General features: G+C 41.5%; 1 protein-coding gene across 3 annotated transcripts in view; it reads right to left on the bottom strand.

Moving 5' to 3' along the window:
* The window catches only part of efemp1 (EGF containing fibulin extracellular matrix protein 1), a 35866-nt gene extending 17379 nt beyond the window's left edge, over positions 1 to 18487 (bottom strand). The window contains exons 1-10 of one of the 3 annotated variants that reach the window (XM_059518187.1): positions 18344 to 18487; positions 17797 to 17884; positions 17610 to 17658; positions 17185 to 17472; positions 12560 to 12682; positions 11754 to 11873; positions 10557 to 10676; positions 8847 to 8966; positions 8108 to 8231; positions 7790 to 7982 (exon numbers count right to left, since the gene is read on the bottom strand). In XM_059518187.1, the coding sequence (XP_059374170.1) occupies positions 7790 to 7982; positions 8108 to 8231; positions 8847 to 8966; positions 10557 to 10676; positions 11754 to 11873; positions 12560 to 12682; positions 17185 to 17472; positions 17610 to 17658; positions 17797 to 17877 (1218 nt within the window). In that variant the 5' untranslated portion in view covers positions 17878 to 17884; positions 18344 to 18487. Of the gene's footprint in view, positions 1 to 7789; positions 7983 to 8107; positions 8232 to 8846; positions 8967 to 10556; positions 10677 to 11753; positions 11874 to 12559; positions 12683 to 17184; positions 17473 to 17609; positions 17659 to 17796; positions 17885 to 18343 lie in introns of those variants that run through there. The other 2 variants (XM_059518189.1, XM_059518190.1) reach the window with 2 other exon arrangements.
* Positions 18488 to 20501: the final 2014 nt, after the last annotated feature.

Raw genomic sequence — 20501 nt, 5'->3', positions numbered from 1 at the left:
CGAAACTCCATCGGTGACAGAATGGAGAAAAAACCTTGGGAGAAACCAGGCTCAGTTGGGGGGCCAGTTCTCCTCTGACCAGACGAAACCAGTAGTTCAATTCCAGGCTGCAGCACAGTCAGATTGTGCAGAATAATTATCTGTTTCCTGTGGTCTTGTCCTGGTGCTCCTCTGAGACAAGGTCTTTACAGGGGATCTGTATCTGGGGCTCTAGTTGTCCTGGTCTCCACTGTCTTTCAGGGATGTAGAGGTCCTTTCTAGGTGCTGATCCACCATCTGGTCTGGATACGTACTGGATCCGGGTGACTGCAGTGACCCTCTTATCTGGATACAGACTGGATCTGGTGGCCACGGTGACCTCGGAACAAGAGAGAAACAGACAAATATTAGCGTAGATGCCATTCTTCTAATGATGTAGCAAGTACATAGGGTGTTATGGGAAGTGTTTCCGGTTCCGGTTTACCTAATTAATGCAGCCTAAAAATCCTTTAACGGATTTGGATAATAAAAGCATATTAGTATGTTTATGATTATAATGTAAAAGGAGCTCATTCAAATACTGAGGTGCTAAACCATTCAGGGCTTTATAAGTAATAAGCAATATTTTAAAATCTATACGATGTTTGATAGGGAGCCAGTGCAGTGTTGACAGGACCGGGCTAATATGGTCATACTTCCTGGTTCTAGTAAGAACTCTTGCTGCTGCATTTTGGACTAGCTGTAGTTTGTTTACTAAGCGTGCAGAACAACCACCCAATAAAGCATTACAATAATCTAACCTTGAGGTCATAAATGCATGGATTAACATTTCTGCATTTGACATTGAGAGCCTAGGCCGTAATTTAGATATATTTTTGAGATGGAAAAATGCAGTTTTACAAATGCTAGAAACGTGGCTTTCTAAGGAAAGATTGCGATCAAATAGCACACCTAGGTTCCTAACTGATGACGAAGAATTGACAGAGCAACCATCAAGTCTTAGACAGTGTTCTAGGTTATTACAAGCAGAGTTTTTAGGTCCTATAATTAACACCTCTGTTTTTTCAGAATTTAGCAGTAAGAAATTACTCGTCATCCAGTTTTTTATATCGACTATGCATTCCATTAGTTTTTCAAATTGGTGTGTTTCACCGGGCTGCGAAGAAATATAGAGCTGAGTATCATCAGCATAACAGTGAAAGCTAACACCATGTTTCCTGATGATATCTCCCAAGGGTAACATATAAAGCGTGAAGAGTAGCGGCCCTAGTACTGAGCCTTGAGGTACTCCATACTGCACTTGTGATCGATAGGATACATCTTCATTCACTGCTACGAACTGATGGCGGTCATATAAGTATGATTTAAACCATGCTAATGCACTTCCACTGATGCCAACAAAGTGTTCAAGTCTATGCAAAAGAATGTTGTGGTCAATTGTGTCAAACGCAGCACTAAGATCCAATAAAACTAATAGAGAGATACACCCACGATCAGATGATAAGAGCAGATCATTTGTAACTCTAAGGAGAGCAGTCTCAGTACTATGATACGGTCTAAATCCTGACTGGAAATCCTCACATATACCATTTGTCTCTAAGAAGGAATATAATTGTGTGGATACCACCTTTTCTAGTATCTTGGACAGAAAAGGGAGATTCAAGATTGGTCTATAATTAACTAGTTCTTTGGGGTCAAGTTGTGGTTTTTTGATGAGAGGCTTAATAACAGCCAGTTTGAAGGTTTTGGGGACATATCCTAATGATAATGAGGAATTAATAATAGTCAGTCAATAGTCAATAATAGTAGTTCGGTCCAGACTGGACTATTGCAATGCTCTCTTTGCAGGTCTTCCAGCCAGTTCAAACCTTTACAATTAATCCACAACGCGGTAGCAAAAATACATTTTTAAGGAGCCGAAAAGAATGCACCTCACACTTCTGTTTATCAGTTTGCACTGGCTACCAATAGCTGCTCACATAAAATTCAAGACTTTGATTTTTGCCTATAAAACCACCACTGGCTCTGCACCCCTTTACCTAAATTCATTACTTCAGACTTATGTGACCTTTAGAAGCTTGCGTTCTGCAAATGAGTGTTGCTTGATTGTGCCATCCCAAAGAAGCACAAAGTCACTTTTACAGACTTTTAAATTAAATGTTCCATCCTGGTGGAATGACCTGCCCAACTCAATCTAAGCAGCTGTGTCCTTAGCCATCTTCAAGAATCGGCTTTAAACAAATCTCTTCCATCTTTATTTGACCCTCTAATTTACACTCACTGACTCACTCACTCGCTGTTCTAATTCTATTATTAAAAATAAATAAATAAATAACTAGCTTTCTAATATTTTTTGTATTCTATCTGTTTTCTTTTCATTTATTATACAATTAACAAAAGCAACAAAAAAGACCTCTAACACTAGCTTGCTCTATTCTGTTTTCTTTTTATTTATTATACTATTTAAAAGCCCTTGCTACATGTACTGTGTCTAAGCAAACTGAGACTTGTTATAGCACTTGTGTATCATTGCTCTTTTGTTGATTTTGATTGCTACCATTGTCCTCATTTGTAAGCTCCTTTGGATAGAAATGTCTGCTAAATGACTAAATGTAACCATGTGATGATACATTCAATGTTATTCACTCCACCCATTAATGTTGTGGCTGATCAGTGTACAGTAGCTAGGACAGATCAGGGCTGGGCAACATTGGCATTTGAGATCCACAACAGCAGTTTGCATTGACTAGATGAGTGTAAGCCAGCAGATCATTATTTTATGTACTTTGTGAAATGTGCATTCCCCATCGAGGGAGAGACGATGCGTCGATAACGCCTTGGGAACGCATATTCCGTGAGTGCGTCTGAAGCATCCATGTCAACTAGTCCAATGGCAAGAGTGAGCGTCAGGAGTGACGTCACGACCAGGAATTGATAAAAACCCCAATCGGAGCAACCGGTGTTAGCTTTCTGTGCCTCAGCAAGCGATCTGTGTCAAACCTGTCTGTCATATTTACTGTTGTCTTGTACAAGTTTATATCATGGCGAAACAACTATTCAAACAGTGTGTTTCTCCCTGCCGGCGTTATTTAATGGGCGGGGATACACACGAGCTTTGTGTAGTTTGTTTGGGAGTGGAGCATGCGGTATCAGCCTTCGAGGAGACTGATTGGCAGCATTGTGAGAAGCGGCGAGCCTCGCGCTCCTCAGGGTGCAGGACCCGCTTCTGCCGAGGCATTCCTTGGGTTCGCAAATGGATCTCTCAGCGAGGTTGGAGACGGGTCCGAGGGCTCTTTCTCCTCCCTTACCTGGGAGATCCATAGCTCGATCTCCGGTGTCGGAAGCCCGCTCCGCGGTTTCTTCCGCCCGGGGGGAGAGCCCAATGCTTCGTTGCTCTAGCTCCGAGGAGTTAGATGTAACGGGCATTGAAGGTGACACAATCAGGGGGGAAGAGGATCAGCCATCTCTTTCCCCAGCATATGAGGAGTTGGATGATGTATTAACACGAGCTGTAGATAAATTACATATATTTTGGCCATCTGACAAACAGAGCACTCGTCCTAAAAGCAAATTAGACGAGCGTTTTCTGTCTTCTAATACGTCACCTACATCACGGGGTCTTCCATTTTTTCCTGATCTTCACAGTGAGCTGTCTAGATCGTGGAAAAAGCCATATTTGTCACATCTTTTCAGCCCTCAAGTGTGCATTTATTCTGATATAAGAGGGCTGAAAGGCAATGCAAGGCAGCCCCAGCCGTCATGCTCCTCATATCGTGTGTTTCAAAAAGAGAGTGTTGCGTCTTGCGCTCCTCCTCAAAAATCACGGGGACCGAGCCAGCACTCACAGCCAAAGCAATCGAAGCAGAAGCCGGATCTGAGGAACGTTCTTCTCGCTAAGAAAGCTTCGGCTCAGAAGAAAAGGTCCTGACGCCAAATGGGTCAGACCTGTGAGGGCTGCCCCAACCGAGACGGTGCGGTGTACACCTCAGTATACGGTGCCCATCCCGTCTCCGTGCTCTCACGGGGCCGTTCTGCCAACCCCGCAACCCTTGGTAGAGCACGTCAGGCTCGCTCCCTCTGAGGGGGGTTCAAGAGCAGTTAGCTCGGGTAGTTCCTGCGCTTCGGCTTCAGGTCCCTGAACTAGCTGTTCAAATTACACCAGAGGCCAGCTTTGAGAGGCTGGTTCCCTTAGTAGCATGTCTGACAGAATGGAAAAGTCTGCCGAATATATCTCAATGGGTCCTGCAGATAGTAGAGAAGGGTTACAGAATCCAGTTCGGTTCTCGTCCCCCACGCTACAATGGGGTGTTGCTCACAGTAGTGCTTCCCGAGCAGTCTCTGGTCATGGAGCAAGAAGTATAATCTCTTTTAGCGAAGAATGCTATAGAGCAGGTGTATCCTTCCGACAGGGCATCGGGTTTTTACAGCCGTTATTTCATTGTTCCAAAAAAGGATGGAGGGCTGCGTCCCATTTTAGATCTTCGTCTGTTGAATCGTACAGTTCTGAAATTAAAATTCAAGATGCTGACACTCAAACAGATCGTGACTCAAATCAGATCCGAGGACTGGTTCGTCATGATAGATGATGCGTACTTCCATATCTCCATCCTCCCTCAGCACAGGAAGTTCCTAAGGTTTTCTTTCGGGGGCAAAGAATACCAGTATCGGGTACTTCCCTTCGGTCTAGCTCTATCACCCCGCACATTCACGAAGTGCGTAGATGCAGCTCTGGCCCCGCTCAGGCTGCAGGGCATACGTATTCTGAATTACTTGGACGACTGGTTGATTTTAGCGGAATCAGAACAGTTGGCAGTTCGGCATCGAGATGTCGTCCTCGCTCATATGCAGAAGTTGGGTTTGAAGCTCAATATCAAGAAGAGTGTGCTATCTCCATTACAGAGGACCACTTTTCTTGGGGTGGTATGGGATTCGGTCAAGATGCTAGCCACTCTTTCGCCCGTTCATATAGCCAATATCCTCACAGCCACATCAGAGCTAAAGCTAGGCCAGTCACGCACTGTGAAACAGTTCAAGACATTGTTGGGTCTCATGGCAGCAGCGTCCAATGTGATCCCCTTTGGCCTGCTGGGCATGAGACCTTTACAGTGGTGGCTCAGGACCAGAGGGTTCTCCCCAAGGGGAAACCCACTTTGTACGATCAAGATCACGCGGTGGTGTCTCCGCGCCTTGGTCATATAGAGAGAACACTGGTTCCTGTCCCAGGGTCCGTTATTGGGAGCTCTTTGTCATCGGGTTACTATCTCGACAGATGCTTCCCTTACCGGCTGGGGAGCGTTAATGGAAGGCCGCTCAGCTCAGGGTCTGTGGGAGAGCCATCATCACTCCTGGCACATCAACTGCCTGGAGATGATGGCTGTCTTCAAAGCTTTGAGGCACTTCCTGCCAGACCTGAGGGACCATCATGTGCTAGTCCGCACAGACAATACATTGGTGGTCTCTTACATCAACCGTCAGGGGGGTCTGCGCTCGTGCCCACTCTGCAAATTAGCGCACCAGATCCTCCTGTGGTCCCTGGGGAAATTACGCTCTCTGAGGGCAGTGTATATACCAGGGACTCAGAATATTGGAGCAGACACCCTGTCGAGGCAGGTGCTGAGGCCAGGGGAATGGAGGCTTCATGGTGGAGCTCATATGGGAATTTTATGGCCAAGCAGAAGTGGATCTGTTTGCGTCTCAGTACACGACCCACTGTCCACTATGGATTTGGAAGCTTTGGGTGTGGCCTCTGAGGGAGCGCAACTCATAGAGAGTGGTCTCTCCACTGAGGTTGTGGAGACCATTCTTAGCTCCAGAGCTCCAGCTACGAGGAAACTTTATAGACTCAAATGGAATGTTTTTCCTTCTTGGTGTTACCAACATCAGTATGACCCCATCCACTGCTCTGTTGGCTCAGTTCTTGAGTTTTTACAAGACCGCTTCACTTCTGGTCTATGTCCATCCACCTTAAAGGTTTACGTGGCAGCCATTTCGGCTTTCCACGCCCCGGTGGGTGGTGCATCTCTGGGTCGAGACCCTCTTATCTCTCGTTTCCTTCGTGGCACCTTGAGGCTGAGACCTGCAACTCGTACTAGAGTGCCGGCCTGGGACCTTGCTATAGTTTTAGAAGGCCTTTCTAGGGCTCCTTTTGAACCCCTAGATACAGTCTCTGAGAAGTTTCTCTCGTTTAAGACTACTTTTCTTCTTGCTATTTCATCCCTTAAAAGAGTCGGAGACCTTCAGGCTCTCTCGGTTTCTCCCACCTGCCTTGAATTTGCACCTGGGATGGTCAAAGCATTTCTCTACCCTAAGCAGGGATACGTCCCTAAGGTACCGACCTTTGTTCCGAGACCTATTGTTCTGCAGGCTTTCTGTCCTCCCCCGTTTGCATCATCGGACCAGGAAAAGTCTAACCTCTTGTGCCCGGTGCGAGCATTGGACACTTATGTTCATCGGACTTCTTCTTTTCGGAAATCCGATCAGCTGTTTGTTTGTTTCGGGTCACCTAAGATAGGTCTTCCTGCCACTAAACAGACACTTAGTAAGTGGATAGTTGGGGCTATCCATCTTGCCTATGAGTCTTCTGACCTACCGTGCCCTTTGGGAGTCACAGCTCATTCTAGTAGGAGTATGGCGGCCTCTAGAGCCTTATCATCTGGGGCCTCTCTTCAGGATGTCTGTGATGCGGCAGGCTGGTCCTCGCCACTCACATTCGTCAGGTTTTATAGCCTAGACCTGGACGCTACTCCCGTCTCAGGTTTTTTAATTCTTGAGGTGTTAGTTCTTTCTGGCTGACACTCAGGTACTTGTAATTATGGCGGTTTGGATATTGTCGTTATCGACGCATCGTCTCTCCTTCGATGGGGAACGTCTCGGTTACATCTGTAACCTTGGTTCCCCCGAGAAGGGAACGAGACAATGCGTCTCCCTGCCATACTTCCTTCGTTCCTGTGATCGACTTGCTTCGGCACTGTCGAAGCTAACACCGGTTGCTCCGGTTGGGGTTTTTATCAATTCCTGGTCGTGACGTCACTCGTGACGCTCACTCTCGCCATTGGACTAGTTGACATGGATGCTTCAGACGCACTCACGCAGTATGCGTTCCCAAGGCATTATCGACGCATCGTCTCATTCCCATCTCGGGGAACCAAGGTTACAGACGTAACCGAGACATTTTATTGGGTATTCATAAGATTAATTTATCCTCACTCAACGAAAAAATCCCAAAGAAATCAGTGGAAAAAGATCTGAAAGTACTTTTCAGTTCATTATTTATTGCTCATTTAATTTTTATTTCATTTACAACAATATGAAAGATGTATCATTGTCTTGTTTTGTATATAAATGACAGGCTCCCTTATATTACCACAGTGTTGGGGAAACAATCAGGGAGGAGCTAATTTCTTGTCTAATGTCTAATTTCTTGCCTAATGTGTCAGCAACTGACACAGATAAATTTTTATATTCAGCATGATCAAGACATTTATATTTGATGATGTGATACTGGGGAAAGAAAACTGAATTACCTGCATTTGTGCAATGTGCTACACAAATCAGGCCTTACCTTGCCTAACAAGAAGCTTTGTTAAAACTGAATGTGAGAAGAGATAAAGAATTATCTAATTTGTTAACATAAGACTTGACTAACAATTACCACCATGTTCGCTTTGTAATTCAAAACCATAAAATAACAATAATAAGCCACCATTTTAAACACGTTGGCCATTGCCAAAAACATGATTTGTCAAAGAGATATCAAATGAAATGGCTTTAACAGTTTGAGAAATACAAAAATAAAAGGCTTGTTACTCACCCTAAGGAAGAACTCTCCTCCATCATTTCCAGCTTTAATCCTGAAGGTGTAGTGTGCACTGGGGAAGATGTTTGTGGCTTGAATCTGAAAGATATCTGCTGGTACGGTGCGCTCTGAATGAATGCTCATATATTTGTAAACAATAGACTGCGGCAGGCCTCGACACGCACCCGCAGACTGGCAAGAACACCGACTAGGAATGAAAGCAATAATATTACTATTACTCTTCATTTTTTTCCATGCTTAAGTGTCTCTGGTCAATTTCTGTGATCTTCATCTCTAGATCTAGTAATAGGATATAAACACAGATTGACTTACTTTTCTGATGTCAGCACGTAAGGCTCCAGACACGGGTTCTGAGGGTAACAGCGATGACCTCCATAATAGTTCCAGCACATCTCATCTTCCCTACACTCATGGCCTGTGTCACACTCATTGATGTCTATGATACCAGAGAAAAGAGTGCGATTAGCAATTTGGCATATCTACTGTATATATGAAAATACAGGCCTTCCAACAGGCCAAACAACTTGCTCCCTGATCCAGGCAAAAATACACTCAAAATCGTTTCATGTTGAATATCCCATTTTAGTCAGAAATACATTGAATTACAAAAGTAATACTGTTACTGGAAATTTAAATGGCAATATACACAACATAAGCTTCATCTGAACAGCTTTCCTTCTGTTTAGAAAAGATAAACAGCCTTTTTGAGGTAACACTTTATTTTTAGTGTTCTTGTAACATGTTACATGTACTCTAGTAATAATGGTAAATCATGCATAATTACATGTAACTAACCCTAAACCAAACCCTAACCCTATAGTAAGAACGTGTTGTTAATTAATTTAACTCAGTGCTTAAATGTATAATTAAACTGCAACAAGAACAACTTAAAATAAACTGTAACCCATGTGAACTCTGCATTGTTTCCATTAGCATGTGGTTAGGAATTCCTGGCCAGTCTTGCTCTGATGTGAAATATCTGGGTGTGGACTGATAGAAAAGAGGCCAGGCAATGATGAGTGTTATATTTTATGAAGGAGGAGGCTGATACCTTGACACATTCTTGTTCTCTGCAGCTGATATCCCTCTGGGCAGATGCAGGAATATCCACCGGGGCTGTTAATACACACATACTGGCACATGTAGCTGGAGAATGCGCACTCATCTATGTCTGGACAAACAGCAGAACAACCCAAACTCAACAAACAGTGACATTTAAACCACACAGAGTAAAGACAAATTACCTTTGTCTAAAGCCAGGCTGAAAACAATCCATCTAATGATAAAGAATTACTTTTAGGGCTATCTAAACAAAATTTTGACCTCAAACACTTGAATTTGAGATGAAACTGCACAAAATGCAAAAACATTTCAGTTTGATCGATGTTTGGCATGTTTGAGCTAAAGTTGAAGAGCGAATTAGTACAGGTAATCTGAAGTGCTAATCCAAACACCTAAACATATCGCATACATATAAAATGAGTAACAAGTCAAGTAATGAATGTGCTCTTTCTGTAAGTATAACTCTAATCACAATAAGGACCATTTTTACATGTTTGTATTTAGTCATTGCACTCTCTTGGCCAAGAAAGCACAGCAAACTGAGAAGAGCCAGAGCCCCAGCCCCCATCATGTGCACCTTCTATGGAGGCACCATGGAGAGCATTCTAACGAGCTGCATTACTGTGTGGTATGGCTCCTGCAACGCATCCTATCGGAAGACTCTTCAACGTATAGTGAGAGCAACTGAGAAGATCATTGGTGTCTATCTCCCCTCCCTCCAGGACATTTACGGAACCTGTCTCACCCCCAAAGCCCTCTGCATCGCCAGTGATCCCACTGTCACACAGTTTCTTCACCCATCACACAGGAGTCTCCAGGCCAGCACCAGCAGACTGAAAGGCCAGCTTAATTCATCAGGCTGTCGAGCTGAACTCCCTCCCGACATTGCCCCACCCCCTCCCCTCTTTTGCCCCAGGCACCACTGAACTCTGAACCCCCTCTCTCCTCTTTTGCCCCCCCCCCCCCCCAGCTCCCACATCCCCAGGTCCTTCCACCCCCCCCCACTTCCACTAACAAATTGTGACCTGCACCACACACTTTTTGCAGCATTGGTCTGCTCACTACCTCATTCAACTACCTCTTCAGTCAGTTTAAATAAAGAACTGCTCTGTGATCTCTTTGTCACTTTAATCAGACTGAATAAAGCTCTTTTGCACTACAATCATTTTATCTGCACTGTTTGATTACTTCACTGGTTTGAACTTTATCTGTCATGTGCCTTTGCTGCTTTATTTAACTTTATTTAAATTTTATTTATTTTATTACATGCCCTTATTTGTATAGTTGTATTTTATATTTAATCTGTATCTATCTATATTTTTATGCTCCACTGTAAGTGATATCTGTATGCACCAAGGGTCTGAGAGTAATGCTATTTAAATTCTCTGTATGTATGTGCTGTACATGTGGAAGAATTGACAATAAAGCACACTTGACTTGACTTTACTCTTGGGGACTGATGATTTAAAACTCTGGTGTTCACTCGTCTTTATTTCTAACTGAAATCAATTTCAATTAATAAATCAATCAAATTTTGGAAATAAATAATTTTAAGTTTTTGCACCACTTTTGTCAGCTCTCATTTCCATGTCTTAAGCACCGAGCCTGTTTCACTGCTAGAAGCGTGCACAAACTATACACCTGGAAAGCAGAAAGTGCACTCAAACCAAACACAGGGACATCCAGCATTAGCACTTACCCACACAAGAGACCGAATCTGACGTAAGTTCATAACCCTGATCACACTGACAGATATATGAGCCCAGGAGGTTGAAACACTGATGTTGGCATGGCTGAGTCAGATCACACTCATTTACATCTGAAACACAAGCCAAATGCATACACAGTTACTGAATATAGTTATACAGGTAATTTACTCATAGTTATATTCAGCACAATTCCAAGTGTACTATTGCTTTGTAACAATAGTTAAGTTGGTTAATTTAGTTGGTTAATAGTAACAATTTATTTGGACAGTTAGTTCACATATTTCTTCTCTAACAAAAAAAGTCACAAAAAAGTCACAAAAAAAAGATCACAAAAAAACCTTCGCAGGTAACCTTTCGTCACTGAAGAATTCCTGATGTGGTTGATCAACGAACATAATTTATTGGTAAAGATCTTCAAGCTTTGATTTAGAGGTTAGATATCAGGCTAATGTTTCACATTCCTTAGTATCCCCAAAACAGCTGAACAATGGAGTTGCAAATTAAACCTTTGAAAATCCCCCTTAAATCAACAAAGAGGGTGGGCACTAAACCCTAGGATCGATACCAAAGGGTCTCTGGCCTTTTGAAATATGTTGTGCTAACAGATACACCTTTAATTTGAAGCTCCTCTTGTCCGCCCTATGAAATCTTTTAAATTCCTTTGTTAAATATTTGAAATCAAATTCTTGGCAGAACTGTTAAGCATGGTAATATAAGATATGCCTTCTTGTCCTTTTATCATACTGACATGTATTTCACTTTATGGTATTAAGAGTTATAATAAGAGTAAAAAGATTATGAGTACTACTCTAATATATAAGAAGATTCCTGTATGTTGCATAATAATGAATCTTCTACAGTCAATATAACTCTTAAAAACACAGACTGCTATTAAATGTTTTAATATTTTTCGGATTAACTCAGACAATCCCCTTCAACACCTTGCAATTTTTGAATTAATTGGCTCAATGTAATGTGCTACTTAAAAAAGAAAGGGTTGTGCATTAAAATATAGACTATGTTGCTAAGAACAGGCATACATATAAATGCCTGTACTTAGCAAGTGGGTGAGAGTAAATACAAAACAGAAGTTTATAGAGATACTGCAGGTCATCTTGAATCCCATTGAACACACACATTTGTGCAAAACTGTGCAGACAGGAAATCAGGTTAGGTCTTTGACTCACCTACACAGCTGTGGTTGTTGCTGGCGAGCTGGTAGCCATCTTTACACTCACAGTAATAAGAGCCAGCAGTGTTCACACAACTGTGCATGCAGTAGTGTGATAGCATACACTCATTTCTATCTGTAAAGAGGTTTACACACACATTGCTTGAATAAACTTTAGAATTCTTAACACATTTACAGGGTGATAGGAAAACTTTTTGTTCCATAGATGAAGATTATTTTCTTTTTGGACCAAGTCTGAAGTGGAATTCTCAAACCCATAACCTTAGGGTTTGGAGTCAAACTCTCTAACCACTAAGACATGACTTCCCCTAAGCACTATTGTTACCCAACACTAATTATGGGTTAATAATATTTCCAGCAAATGTGTCTATTATTTAAGAAAAAAATTATACAAATTAAATTTCAGTGCAACTCTGAGATTATTGTGAATTAAAACCAATTATCAGTATTAGGACATTATTAGCATATTATTTACATAAAAAATAAGTGTAATACTGTTTTACAGAAGTATTTATATTTTAAGTTAAAGATATAATAGACACTAAAAAAGGTAACTGAAAGTGCCCCCTCCCAAATAAAGTTCCCCCTAGACCAGTTCAAAATACCTCCAGTTTAACCAGCAACCACATTGACCAGAAAAACCACACTGGCTGACAAGTTTAACCAGATAAGTTTTGTTTCCTAGAACAGCCCAAAACAGTACTATCCAGTACTTACCAGAATGATTATATATACTTATTATGGGATTGTATGTATTATATATATTGCCACTTTGATGACTATATTGCAGTGTGAACTCACCCACACACTGTTCTCCATGTTTCTGGTATCCAGGATGACACTGACAGGTGTAGGAGCCTCTGGTGTTATAGCAGAGCTGGTCTGCATTGCATGTGTGTAGGCCTTTAGAGCATTCATCTACATCTGCCCAAACACACACAATCACACAGTCTGATCAGTGCACATCATAACATTAAATTGTATTTTATTAAAGCCAGAAATTCAAATGCAGTTAAGGGGAATGGGTCACTGACAAGTATCATGAAAATAGTTAACATGAAAAGCGGAACATTCAATTGGTAATCATTCCACATAGAACCCAAAGCCCGAAGTGTAGCTACTGGATTTACTGGATGGAAAGTACGTTTAACGCAAGTTATGACTGCCGTCAGGCCACCGACTTGTATCTCTGGCCCACCAAGGAGACATCCTGAGTCATCGGCTGCTCCATGTCAGTACTGGTGTGCATGAAGAGACACTTTGTCTCCTGCCAGGGGGCAGCAATCAGCCATCTACATACAGCTACTCATAAAGGCAGCAGTAATCTCTTTCAGGTCATCAAGATCAGTTTCCAAGATACACCAGAGGTCAGCCTCGAAAGGATTATTCTCTTAGAAGACATTTTTGGCAGCCTGAAAACTTCTGAGAAATATGTCTCAGTGGGTCCTGCATACAATAGAAAAGGGGATACAGAGTCCAGTTTGATTCTAGACCATCAAAATGTGATGTAATATTGTCAATGGTGGCCCCCAAGCAAGCTTGGGTAATGGAACAGGAAGTTCAATCCCTTCTTCTGAGAGTGATTCTAGTTTCTACAGTTGGTATTTTATTATTACAAAGAAAGATGGAGGTGTTGCATTCCATAATAGATCTACGTCTGTTAAACCATACTCTGAGAAGATACAGGTTCAAAAGTCTGTACCATCCCTTTCATTGTGAACCAAATCAGATCCAAGGACTGGTTTGATCCGAAGAATGCATACTTCCACAGATCTATCCTTCCTCAACACAGGAAATTCCTGAGGTTTGCTTTCTGGGATGAAGCATACCGATAGCACTATCCCCTAGCACCTTCATGAAGTACATAGTTTCAGCATTGACTTCTTTGAGACTCCAGGCCATCTATGTACTCAATTGTATCGATGACTGGCTGATTTCAGCAGTTGGTCTCATGGCAGCTGCATCCAAGTGATACATTTTGGCCTGCAGCACATGAGTTACAGTGGTGGCTCAGAACTAAACCAATTCCACATGATAAATGTGATGCACGGTTGCCTTCGTTCCTTGGTGAGGAGGAAGAAAGTCTCTGTCCTAGGGACCTGTGCTGGGGGCATTGTGTCACTGCATATTCCCTCCAAGAAGATGGTTTTCACCTCATGGTGCAGGGAATTGGACCCAGTTACCTGCCTAGTGGCTTCAGTACTAGAGTTCATTCAGAACTGTTTCTCTGTGGGTCTATCCACTTCCATTCTTAAGGTCTATGTGGTGGTCCTTTCAAGCCCTGTTATGCAATGGATTTTTGGGGAGACACCATTTGATACCTCTGTTCCTTTGTAGCACTTGTAGGATAAAGCCTAACAGTAATGGTAAAGTCCCAGCCTAGGTTCTGTCCATGGGGTTCTTGATCTGGTCATAAACCATGAACCATTCAAAATCGCACCATCTCTGATTTTGTAGGCCAAGAGAGGCATTTATTTACTGTGCCCTGTCAGGGCCCTTGATACTTATATATTCAAACATCTCAGTGGAGGAAAACTGACATGTCACTGGTATGTTTTGGGACCCCCAAGAAGGGGTCGATAGCCTCTAAAGAAAACATTAGCAAATATATTGTGAAAGAGATATCTAGTGCCTATGAGGCATGGCTCTAGCATTAAGGGCTCATTCTACTAGAAGTGTGACAGCTTCAAAAGCTTTACTGTTGGGGGTGCCCCTCCAGGAGATCTGTGAAGCTGTGGGATGGTCTTCCCCATGTTTATACGAGCTTATAGTCTTGACCTCCCTTCTACACCAGGCTCTCGAGTGCTTTTGTGCTCGGTTGTGCAAGACAGTTTCATAATTGGATAGGCATTTCACAGTATTTATTTTTTCTACCTTTACAAGGACATAATCATAATAATAAGACACTATAGGGCTGTTATCTATCAAATGAAATAATTATCAAGAAAATCTTTTCACTGCAAAGGGGGCAGAGAAGCTGTATCTTCGGTGGAATTTATTTTAGATGCATTTACACTGATGGCAGATGGACTATTCTGACCATGTTTTTCATACTTTCCTGGACCCTTGACACTGTTATTTATTTGGCAGTCTATGGGACAAGCCCACCAGTTTTTATCCAAAAATATCTTAAATTGTGTTCTGAAAACGAACAAAGCTTTTACAGTTTTGGAACGACATGGGGGTAAGTGAATAATGGCAAAATTTTCATTTTGGGATCGAGTATCCTTTTAATGATTATCTACAGTTTTGTTATGGAAATACCAGACTCAGGGACAGGATTAGCGGACAATACACACAGGGATTTTATTAACTGAGAGAATTGATGAGTAGGAATGGATAAGTATTAATGGAACAATGAAATACTAGAGAATGAAGTGATTAAATGGAGCATGAAAAGGCTTTTGGAGTACACACACTTTACTGGGATGAAGACTTAGACGAGTAGACATGCAGTGGAGAACATTGGAGACACAGGGGAAATGCTGGCAGTAATCGCATGAGAGAATCACAGAAGGTAAGTGGTCCTTACATGAACTAGAAGACCAGACAATGGTCAGGGTAACAGCCTTCGCACCACTTTAGGACTTCTCCTGTTTTCCTCGATTGTGTTTAATTTACCATGAATGCCCTGGGATGATGCCAATGGTGTATCGCTCCATAACGTGGAAATCCAGGGATCCTTGATGGAGTTGGCCAAGCCAGAGCTTGATGGGTCCCACACGGAAACACACATGACAGAAGCTGAGCAGTCTTCCTGTTACTGACTGGACTTCTTTTGAGCTGGAGTTGATGGCAGAGCTCCCCCGAGATAAAGCTGCCAGCTGATCCAGAATTGAGGAGGGAGAGTACTGAAATAGAGATATCACGAGCAGTAAGGATGACCTCAGTGGTGAGTGGAGATGCATGAGAATTAAGAGTATGAATGAAAATCACCACAGGTTGAGGAGGACGGATAGGGCAAACAGAGATGATATGCTATCATACTCTGCAGAACAAACAAAGACCCTGGACCAGCCACTGTTGCCGCTAAGCAGAGGATAAATGAGCATTGTCCACAACCATGGGCTCTGTACCTGGTTCTGGAGAGCTGGCATACTTTGGCTATTCATAGGAGGAGGACTGTTGGCCCTGTTGGTCTTCCATACACACGGATGGAGAGTTGAAGAAAGCACTAGAGACTGATGGCATCATTGTAGCCAGAGAAATGCAGCAGCAACTTGGGTTGAGGAGCGAGCACTCATTCCACCCACTAGTGGCTGCCAGAGTGCAAAAATGAAATTTTTCCTTGTTTTGAAATGAGAAATGAGCTACAAAGCTGCTGAATGGCTGGGTGACTGGGCCATCCTTGTTCCAAATGGTTTCCGTGCACTGGAGCACTTGCCCTGATAAGAGAGATGACAAAGGAGATCTTGGATTTCTCAGTGGGAAATTGGTGCAGCTGCATTTTGAAGACCAGTGAGAATTTTAGAAAAAAAATCTGTTGCAGCCTTCCTCCAAACCAAAGTAGAGCACCAGGTTGGCCATAGGACTGACTACACAAACAGTTGCTGTAGGAGTGACTGGTGTGGTGATCAATGTTCTTGTGGATGCTAAGGCCAATCGCAGCGAATCCACAATCTCCTGAAATTGGTCTGTGGAACTCATGCTGCTGTGTTTGTTCTGGACTTCTGTTATGGAAAAACCGGACTCAGAGACAGACTTAGCAGGCTATAGACACAGTGATTTTATTAACAGAGAAAATGGGTGAGTAGCAATGGGTAAGTAATAAAGTAGTATTGGACCAATGCAATACTGGAGAATGAAGAGGTTTACTGTCTTTGCATGTGAATTAGCTGGAGTATAGACAATTCTCAGGGATGAAGACTTGGATGAGTAGACACACAATAGAGGACGTTGGAGACAGGGGCAACGCTAGAGGTAATCACAGGAGGTAAGTAGGCAGGTTAGGCAGGTTAAAAAAGTGTGTTCTTTTATACAGGAGTTGATGAGGCTGCTGACGAGGTGGATGTGCAGGTGATTGTGAACGGAACAAGGGAGTGACGGAGGAGTCTGGTGACACTGTGACAAGTTAGTAAAAAATATATATAAATAAAAGGGGTGCCCTTTTTTTCAATTGAGTACATGCCACCCAAAATGTCTGTGCAGGGCCCTGAATATTATTTTGCATATATAAACTCTATTTATATAAATTTGCCTTTACTGGAATTATAATTTTATTTTATGGCTTTCCTGTTATCTGACTCAAAGTATTTAAAAGAAATTTTTTTAGAACCTTTTCAAACTAAATCAGAAAATTTAGCAAAAACTGCATTGTTTGCAGAAAATCAATCATTGAAGAAAAAAAAAAGAGTTCTCTTAGCCAGCCCATAAGTGAGACTAATGCTACCACATATACTGTTGTTGTGTTAAGAACAATGGCTTACCTTGGCAGTAGTTTTGCTTATCCAGTGTAAAACCCAGCAAGCACTGTGTGGCTCCAGCTGCTACACCTCTATGGTTTGACTGGGTGCAAGTTTGAGGGGTCTGTGGGTTAGTGGGGTTCAGCGGGTTAAGGGGGGTTTGGGGAATGGTGTCTGTGGGCTTGGATGATTCATCTCCATTGGTGACAAAAATCTGGGCATTCTGAGGGAGGCAGAGGTAGCCGCCATAGTGATTTATGCACTTCATGCCTCCTTTGCAGGCATCAGAGACAAGGGCACACTCATCAATATCTGTTCATGAACATGGAGAGAAAACTGGCATTAGGCTTTAGAATAATTTTCTCAGAGACATGAAAATAGGCAAAAGACAACTGTTGACCATAAAAGGCCAGAGAGAGAATATTGTATCAACCACATTATTTTATTACCTTTGCATACCTCTTTAATGGGATCATATTCATAGCCTTCTGTGCACTGCTGTGAGGAAAACAAATAAATCACTGTATAAGAGCATTTTATCTGTCAAATTAAAATGTATATGAGCTGCAATAAACAAAATTCTATACTCATTAATATGTATTATTTATATTTATTATGTACTGCAAATACACTTGCCGTATATGATACAGTCTCTTCTCCCTCTTGAGAAACAGCACTGGCAGCAATTGTCATTACCAGGTAGATTTCCAACATCATGATAGTTCTGCATGGGTTAACAAATCAAAACAACAACATAACACCTGAAGTTACATCACTGCTGTACATGTGAGAACATTTTAATCTGCTTTCATTGGCTCAACTCCAGTCAGAGCTCATGCAGTTCGCATACCTCTCTAGAAATGCTATTTAAACTATTAAACTATTTAAAAAGCTATTACAAGTAGCCATCAAACACTTAGAAAATTGCGTTTAATTCAAACCATCAGCCTAAAGTTAGATACTTCACGTTAATACACAGTAACACAGAAAAAACAACATGTGATCTGTTATTGCACAGGGTCTGTTTCATGATTTCATGGTTTAACACTTACTTCTATTAAATTACGTTCTAAATCAAAATGTTTGTGCAAAATAAAATGAATATCACAACTCATATAATACTTAACGTTCATGTACTGTAGAGTATGATATACTAGACAACATACCATAAAACCCCTCTCACCTGCTGTAAGAATAGTCAGGAGTTTGGAGCTCAGTCCTGTGGATGATGAGGGTTTGATGTAAGTATGGGAATGTCAGTGATGTTTGAGGAACACTTCATGACGCCATCATCGATGCAGGAATGTGGGAGCGGTGAACAGGTTGTTTCCCGCTGCAGGAGTTTGATGTGTTTGTTTAGTGGGCTCGGGGAAGGGCAGGATGTGGCTCCCCCCACAGGTTCCTTAATAAACTCACTGATGCCAGGCATTGTGCTTCTATTCTAATAAGCCAGGTTTTAATGTCAGTGTCATATTGTCCATACTGTTTTACAGTTTTAATGCATTAGTCGTAAATGTCCTCTATCTGAGCAGTAGGCCTATACTGTATACTTCTGGAACACTCACTTCATAGCATTTCCTCAGTTTCCGTATTCAAATCCCTACTAAAAACTTTTTTTTTTTGTTATGTATTCCTTTTATTGTAAAGTGACTCTGAGCTGTAGGCAAGATGCTTTATAAATATAACTATATTAATATAATACATGTACAAAGTGATCAAATGAAAACAAGTAATTGTCCACAGTGAAGAACTGATTTATTTTCCTCACTTTGCTTTGGATTTGAGATATACACAGTATATATATATATATATATATATATATATATTAGTGTTGCAACTTGATGCATAATCAATATTTCTTGATGTAATCAGTTATTAACAGGCTCAACTATATGTTTTCTTAGTGATTTCAAAAACCCTTAATAATATAAAACCCCATTTACCCTTAAAAAAACATATTTTTCTATTTAATGTATTTATCATACATGTGCAATGCTAGAAATAATGATCCAGGCACTAAATATGGAGTTTAAAGGGACAGTTCACCCAAAAATGAAAACTAACCCATGATTCTAGCCATCCTAAGTATATAGGACATCATTCTATCAGACTAATAGAATCAGAGTTACATTAAATAATGTCCAGGCTAATCCATGCTTTACAATGGGAGTGGATGGTAGCCCAAATTTTGAAGTCCAAAGAATTGCACCCATCCATTATTAAAGAAGTCCACACGGCTCCGGGGTTTAATAAAGGCCTTCTGAAGCAATGCGATGCATTAGTGTATAAACCTTAAACTTATGTATAACTAATGTTTATAAACCCTAACTTTATGAACCTTAAACTCTAGCTTCCACTAACTGTTATACACACATTTGCAAGAGAGTGGCATCCAGCAGATGATGTAGGACACAGGCGTAGCATAAGCTCTGGCGAGATTATGCTAATCTAGTGAGAATCAAGTTTTGTTTACAGCACAGGAAAACCATTGTCCTCTTGGCTTATATCGAAATCCTCCTAAATTCTTTTTATTTTTTTTTTATTTATTTATTTTTTTTACAAATCCTTGTTTTGTACTACTAATTCCTGACCAGTGTTTTGTTTCGCTCTCTCCTCTGCGCTTCCAAGTTCATCACTTCCAAGTTCATCACTTCCATGTTCATCACTTCCATGTTAATCACGCATTTGCCAACATCATCCGCTGGACACCACTCTCTCATGAATGTGTGTACGACAGTTAGCCGAAGCCAGAGATTAAGGTTTATAAAGTTGTATAAAGTTGTCAGTAGGCCTTTATTTACACCCAGGAGCCATGTGGATTTCTTTTATAATGGATGGGTGCAATTTTATGGACTTCAAATTTTGGGCTACCATCCACTTCCATTATAAAGGATAGAATAGCCTGGCCATTATTTAATATAACTCTGATTGTATTTGTCTGAAAGAAAAACATCATATACATCTAGGATGGCTTGAGGGTGAGTAAATGGGGTAATTTAAATTTTTGGGTTAACTGTCCCTTTAAGCCCAAAAATAACCAGTCCAAAAGAACATCCCAAAAGAAACAGGCTACCAAATCTAAAATGCAATCAACTAAACTGCACTGAACTGCAGATTAGAGCCACAATCAAACATACAATGGCAGGAAACAGGAAACACAGCTCAGCTAATGAGAATTTGCAGTGAGTGAATGAACGGTCTGGTCATTTGGACATAGAAACAGGAAATGAAGCATAGGTGATGGAAATGAGGTCGTGAGAACCTGTCAGTAATCAGCTCATACAGAAGGCACACAGATCTCAAACAAACAAACACATACTGTTTTCTACCGAACACTGACT

The sequence above is a fragment of the Carassius carassius genome, chromosome 30 (genome assembly GCF_963082965.1).
Source record: "Carassius carassius chromosome 30, fCarCar2.1, whole genome shotgun sequence".
NCBI classification, from domain to species: Eukaryota; Metazoa; Chordata; class Actinopteri; order Cypriniformes; family Cyprinidae; genus Carassius; species Carassius carassius.
The sequence above is the reverse complement of the archived record's forward strand: the minus strand, read 5'-3'. Positions and strand labels throughout refer to the sequence as shown.